Source organism: Dendroctonus ponderosae, unplaced genomic scaffold, assembly GCF_020466585.1.
Source record: "Dendroctonus ponderosae isolate FM_Combo_2020 unplaced genomic scaffold, Dpon_F_20191213v2 Dpon_F_20191213_8, whole genome shotgun sequence".
Lineage (NCBI taxonomy): Eukaryota > Metazoa > Arthropoda > Insecta > Coleoptera > Curculionidae > Dendroctonus > Dendroctonus ponderosae.
In genome coordinates, this window is record NW_026019016.1 from 12407672 (window position 1) to 12414821 (window position 7150).

The 7150-nt window shown below is 38.0% G+C and overlaps 2 protein-coding genes across 2 annotated transcripts in view; both read right to left on the reverse strand.

Annotated features, from left to right (window-relative positions):
* Window positions 1-1034: 1034 nt before the first annotated feature.
* On the reverse strand, window positions 1035-2534 carry LOC125505403. The gene is made up of 5 exons (XM_048669144.1): window positions 2304-2534; window positions 1497-2253; window positions 1362-1430; window positions 1179-1268; window positions 1035-1103 (listed from the first exon to the last, which is right to left on the reverse strand). Exons 1-5 carry the CDS (start codon window positions 2510-2512, stop codon window positions 1035-1037), a joined length of 1194 nt encoding a protein of 397 aa, XP_048525101.1. The 5' UTR covers window positions 2513-2534.
* Window positions 2535-5365: 2831 nt separating this feature from the next.
* Window positions 5366-7150, reverse strand: part of LOC109541921 (phospholipid-transporting ATPase ABCA3) — a gene marked incomplete at its 5' end in the record, with an annotated part of 14874 nt that continues 13089 nt past the window's right edge. Inside the window, 3 exon segments of the mRNA XM_048669313.1 lie at window positions 5366-5749; window positions 5803-6251; window positions 6307-7044. Coding sequence (XP_048525270.1) covers window positions 5708-5749; window positions 5803-6251; window positions 6307-7044 — 1229 coding nt within the window.

Here is a 7150-nt window from a genome sequence, read left to right on the forward strand (position 1 = left end):
CGTTGTTACGACTGAATCGACTTTTCAATTCTCTATCCAACGATGCCAAAACGAATTCTGTGGCTTGAATGGTTCTTGAGAAACTTCGAATAAAGACCATTTAGTTATCTCTGGAATGATGTAAAAACGAGCGTTCTTACTCATTTTGCTTCCGAGAAACATGCAAAACGCAACGAAAAACATAAAATTTTGCAATAATCTTGCGCCACCCTTGCACAAAACGATGATCATTTTTGTAATTTCATACTACATACATACTAAATGCATAAAAACGATAAATTTCATTGATTCTGTTGCTCTTTAAGCATCAAATTTAAGTACGATACTTGTTTCTAAACCTATTTTCAAGAGTTTTAGAGCGGCTTCGTCTAATTTCCCCCTATTTTACTCCTGAAGAGCTTTCAACAACTTTAAGACAGTTATTTGTTCATTTTGTGTTTGTTGTTCACCATGTTGATTTTCGATGAAATCTATTTATTTGGTATCGCAGATTAAGTTGTAGCATTTAAAAGGCATTTTTACCAGAAAACGTATAAACTTACATGGAATGCAACACTGGTTGTCTAAAGTATATTAACTTTAATGTCATTTTGTCTGTCATTCAGACCGTTTGTTTAGTGGTGGGTAAGAAACACTGTGCGCGAATCCATCCGTAAAAATTCGGAAAAATTGCGGCATTTTTCCAGTTTTAGGCGACAAAATGCAGATTTTCCTTAAAAGTAAGTTTTGCGCACTACTTTGTCGCATTTTCCCGGTCAGCAGTGTGATTTTAGCAAAATTATGCGGTGTTCAATAGTGAAATATTTTTGACGTTTGTTGAGTTTTTGTTGGCCACCTTGCCACATCTTTTCTTTGGGGCGTGACTTGAGGACGTTGCATCTGGTTGATCTATCTGATTTGGACGCAGATTTTAACAGTAAGTACGATTGTTTAAAACTTTAATACTTTAACGGCTTGGACCTGAACAAAACAAGTCTTGCAAACATTTTTTGAACCATAGAAACATTTCTAAATCTATTTTATTTCCAATTAAACTAATAAAAGTACTTGAGAAGGTTAAATTGCAAAGCAACAAGGCTGTACGTTATGGCATGACTAATGATCTGCAACATAGAGAATACTGAACGTTTTTACTAGCAAATTTTAAGGCAAATCTGGCCTAAAGTTCATTCTCTTACCGAGGGGACGCTTCTTCGGTGCATCTGCAGAATGTCGCCACATACTAAGTTGGGTTTATAGTTGGTCAAATTATTTATTAAGGCTTCTACCTAAAATGATTACAATGCATATACAGTATGAATGCTTTATTTGCGGTTGGTTAAAACTGCGGAAAGTTTTCCCTTTATAACTTTGAAACTCACCAAATACGACTCCTTCTTAGTCAAGCGGCTGATGGGATACTTATGCAGATAAGTAAGAAAATCATCGTTCTAAAACGCCAAAGTCCCATACTTACTATCAATTTGGTGTTGCTATTGAACCACCGTAAAACTTACGATATTGTAAATGTTGTTGGCTCTCTTGACCACATAAAACGAAGCGCAGACAACGTAAAAGCTCTGAATCACACCGGTAGTAGCGCCTCGTTTCAGCTCCAAATCCCAATGAATAACCAGAATTGAAACGTACAGAAACAGGAAAACTTGACAAATTATCACGTAAGTGAAATGCCAAGCCAGAAAAAGTTTGGTAGTGTAAATGAGGACATGATTTTGGTAGTTAATCACACACGAAGAGTAGTAGTTCTGATACGAGCGCAGTTTATCGGCAAATGCTGGGTTTGTGCAGTTTTTCCGAGTTTCGAGCGTTTTTTCCATGAGTCGAAGCAGCTTGTGGAAGATCTGCTCGTAGACTCCCAAGGCGCTCACAGTGTGCATAGAAGCAGCTGCTCCATTGATTATATTCAAATAATAGGACATTGATTGCGTTAGATTTACATATCCGAACCCATCATCCGCTAGTCGAGAAGCCACCGTTACTATTCCTATAACATTACTTAAGATCAGAATGAAGAGGAGACTGTATTGGTGCCTTTCAACGTCTCTTGCAGTTAGTAACGTTGGTATTCCATAACGTTTGCGCTTGGAAAGCAGCTCGACTATTCCGCCAAAGTATTTTACACACAAGTGGCGATTTGTGAGCATCGACAGGGTGAGGATTAGAGTCCAGGATTGCGTCAAGAAGCCGAACATTTCCTGTATGAAGCCATCACTTTCATAGAACGCGTAGTTCCAAATGTAGAAGTTATTTATCCTGGAAAGTACTTTTTGAAGCAAACGCCTTTCAACCCCAAATTAAGTTACCAGGAGAAAAATACAGGCGAGCACAGCAAGGCATAGTAATAGAGCCTCCAGGTGGGGCTCCACATTCGGGGCTTCAGCACGTTTTTGTCCCGATGCGGGCATTCGGAGGTGAACAACACTCCCAAGTTTAGGATTATTTTAAAAGAGCAAACTAAGCAATCGGATACTTTGGGGAAAATTATAAATGGATATTTCCAGCTGAGCCTCATGACTATTACTCATGGGGAATCGTTCAACTAACTAGACTTGGATGGCTGGAGTCATTTGAGGCAAATGGGGCAAATTTATTTGATTTTCTTAGTAATGTTGTTGGTTTAGCGGTTGGGGGGAACTGGAATGGGGTTGATTAATAATAAATTACGCACAGAAATCCGAAGTGTTTTGTGTGTTAAAGCTATGAAAAATTGTTTCAGGACTCTGAATACGGATTATGTACAATCTGGGTTTTAGTGTATTTAATTAATTTAATGAGAGATTATGGTCTTTAGCCGACGATTTCTTACTTATTATTGACCCAAACGCTTTATAAATGCATATTCGCGACTTTCTTCAGTCGAAAGCAATAGATTGAGCTAAAAAAAACGCATGTAAAATTTCGTCGGTCGATTTTTTGAAAAAATTAAAATTTTCTGCAAATGTCTAAAGTTTTACTTCATTTTGAGCTCACGGACGCGAGCAATGCATTGAACTCATTGAAAAACATGGTAGAAGTTTCAGATTCGAAATAATAGACATTTTTGCCACATTTTAAGCGTTTTTTGAACGTTTACGATCTTTAACTGACGATTTCTTCCTTATTATTGACCCAATCACTTTACAAATGCATATTTCTGACCTTCCTATGTCGAAAGGAATCGATTGAGCTCAAAAAACTGGCATGTGAAATTTTGAGTTTTGGTCAAAATTTTTCCAAGGGTGGGAGTCGATTTTTTGAAAAAATGAAAATTTTCTCAAAATGTCTGAAATTTTGAATCATTTTCAGCTCACGGACGCGCGCAATGCATTGAACTCATTGAAAAACATGCTAGAAGTTTCAGATCCGAAATAACAGACATTTTCGACAAATTTTAAGCGTTTTTGAGCGTTCACGATCTTTAACCGGCGATTTTGACCTTATTATTGACCCAATCACTTTATAAATGCACATTTCTGACCTTCTTACGTCGAAAGGAATCGATTGAGCTAAAAAAACACGCATGTGAAATTTTGATTTTTGGTCGAAATTTTTCTAAGGGTGGAAGTCGATTTTTTGAAAAAATGAAAATTTTCTAAAAATGTTTTAAATTTTACATCATTTTCAGCGCACGGACGCCAGGAATGCATCGAACTCATTGAAAAACATGGTAGAAGTTTCAGATGCGAAATAATAGACATTTTCGGCACATTTAAAGCGTTTTTTGAGCGTTTGCGATCTTTAACCGACGATTTCTTCTTTATTATTGACCCAAACACTTTATAAATGCACATTTGTGACCTTCTTACGTCGAAAGGTATCGATTGAGCTCAAAAAACACGCATGTGAAATTTTGATTTTTGGTCGAAATTTTTCTAAGGGTGGAAGTCGATTTTTTGAAAAAATAAAAATTTTCTGAAAACGTTTTAAATTTTACATCATTTTCAGCGCACGGACGCCAGGAATGCATCGAACTCATTGAAAAACATGGTAGAAGTTTCAGATCCGAAATAATAGATATTTTCAGCACATTTTAACCGTTTTTTGGGCGTTCACGATCTTTAACCCACGATTTCTTCCTTATTATTGACCCAAACACTTTATAAATGCGCAATTGTGTCCTTCTTGCGTCGAAAGGAATCGATTGAGCTCAAAAAACTCGCATGTGAAATTTTGATTTTTGGTCGAAATTTTTCTAAGGTTGGAAGTCGATTTTTTGAAAAAATGAAAATTTTCTCAAAATGTTTTAAATTTTACATCATTTTCAGCGCACGGACGCCAGGAATGCATCGAACTCATTGAAAAACATAGTAGAAGTTTCAGATCCGAAACAATAGACATTTTCGGCACATTTAAAGCGTTTTTTGAGCGTTCGCGATCTTTAACCGACGATTTCTTCTTTATTATTGYCCCAAACACTTTAYAAATGCAYATTTSTGACCTTCTYACGTCGAAAGGWATCGATTRAGCTRAAAAAACWCGCATGTRAAATTTTGATTTTTRGTSGAAATTTKTCYAAGGGTGGRRGTCGATTTTTTGAAAAAATRAAAATTTTMTCAAAACGTCTTAMATTTKACATCATTTKGAGCACACGGACGCGACGAATGCATCGAACTCATTGGAAAACATGCTAGAAGCTTCAGAGTCGAAATAATAGACATTTGCGGTACATTTTAAGCGTTTTTGAGCGTTCATGATCTTTAACCGACGAGCTCTTTCTTGTTATCGACCCAAACGCTCTTTAAATGCATATTTGTGGCCTTCTTAGGTCGAAAAGAATCGATTGAGCTCAAAAAACTCGCACGTGAAATTTTGATTTTTGGTCGAAATTTTTCTAAGGGTGGAAGTCGATTTTTCGAAAAAATAAAAATTTTATCAAAACGTCTTAAATTTGACATCATTTTGAGCACACGGACGCGAGGAATGCATCGAACTAATTGAAGAAGGTGGAATGGTAGAAGTTTCAGATCCGAAATAATAGACATTTTCGGCACATTTTAAGCGTGTTTTAGCGTTCAGGATCTTTAACCGACGATTTCTTCCGTATTATTGACCCAAAAACTTTATAAATGCATGTTTGTGACCTTCTTACGTCGAAAGGAATCAATTGAGCTCAAAAATCACGCATGTGAAATTTTTATTTTTGGCTGAAATTTTTCAATTTTTCAAAAATTGTCTTTTCGACGTCAACCGATTGCAATTTTCCGAGATGCAGTTTTTATAGAAAATCGTTCGTTTTTCCACAAATTATCAAATTTTCAAATCGGCCCGATATTAACAGTTGCGCAGACAATTTCCAAGTGCAAAAAGCTGTTTTTCCAAAAGAAAATCGACGTTAAATCCACACAAGAAAACATTGATACCATTTATGATACTAAAATAAAGCACATTTTATGTAAAAGATAAATTTATATCTAATCTCTATTATGCTAAATTCACTCAACATCAAAACATTTAAAATTAGTTGGGCTTTAGGTAAAATATCCGTATAGGAATGCTACAACAGGAAACAATAATACATTTTCGAAATTATAGGAATCGCATTCAACCAATCTAAATCGTTCACAGTGTTTAAGGCCACGTATCACAAACCCATTTGGAGGATTCTTCGAAATTTTAAATCCTGTTACAGTTGCGCATTTGCTTTTGGCTAAGATTCCTCCAAAAACTCTTATCACAGTTGTAAAACCGTCATGTCATATTAGTTAAATAAATAAATAAACAATGTGTTCTATTCCGTTGTAAATTGATGCTTTGTAAACGTAAGGAACACCTAAAAAGCAAAAATAGTTAGACAGTCAAACCCTGTATATTAGGGACAAATACCTGTTCCAAACTGCTTTGGCCCAAGGAATAATCCTCGATGTTCAAGTCTCTTCTTTTCGCTTCTTCCAGCAGGCCGAACATCTTCGACCAAGGCACGCTTTTATCGCTGATATAATACGTTAATAGTTCTTCATGTTTTTCGCGCAACTGCGAATTTGGAAAATTGTCCCTAATAAAGTGTTCAATGGGTTGCGTTTCCGAATGGTGGGCTGCTGAGCTGTTTTCCGGCTTCTTCACCTTAATGGTTATCGTGTAGCCTTCCGCAAACTTGCTCTTCAGATGCTGAGTGGAACCCAAACATTTGAAGTTTCCATTAACCATGATGGCTAGACGGGTGCAAAGCGCCTCGCATTCCTCCATGCTATGCGATGTAAGAACGATCGTTTTACCACTATCGCGGACGCGACATAAAGCGTTCCACAGATAACGTTTTGTCGCAGGATCCATACCTAGATTGAATTTATCGATGTTTGGATAGTTCGGGTTTAGATCAACATGTCTTACCAGTGGTGGGCTCATCCAGGTAGACCACTGGAGGGTCTCCGATCAGTGCAATTGAGGTGCTTAACTTCCTCTTGTTTCCGCCGCTGAGTTCCTTAACTTGCTTATCCAGATGTCGGCTGAAGTTGAAGTCCAAAGCCAACTTTTCAGCAAGGCTGTTGCATTGCTGCAGCGGGATTCCTCTGAGCAGAGAAAACATCTGCAGCGTTTCCCTTGCGGTTAAGTCGTCCAACAGGGCATCGAATTGAGGACAATAGCCGATCAATTTCTGCACCTGTTTTATCTCGGTTTTTATGCTGTTGCCTTGGACCCATGCGTCTCCATGCGAGATCGCCTCGTCTCCCGTAAGCATTTTGAACGTGGTCGTTTTGCCAGCTCCGTTGATCCCCAACAGGCCGAAACACTCGTAGCTCTTAACTCCCAAGCAAAGGCCGTTAACGGCTAGGAAATCCTTGTAGTATTTGGTCAAGTCGCTCAACACCATCGTGTAGTTCTGGAACAGTTCGCTTTGCGAAGTGTTTCTGATCTGGTGCTTTTCTGCCAGAACATCAGAGTCCTCATTGATGACATCTTTGGGGTTTTTCGGGAAATTGGACTGTTGCATTTGGTACACGATTTTTGAGAACAGTTTGTACTCTACGATGAGGAGGGCCAGTAGTAAAACGGCACCCACTGTGAGCGAGTAGAGGAGGTTTCGGCCTATTCCCGGAGACTCCCACTGGTAGTAGTCGTCGGAGAGTCCTAAAAAGTGTCTAAAGTCATGCGGCGTTTTTGGGTTCTCTTGGGCTAAGTTCTGACCACAACCCTATCATAATCGACATCAACGAACAGTACACGAACAACCCCT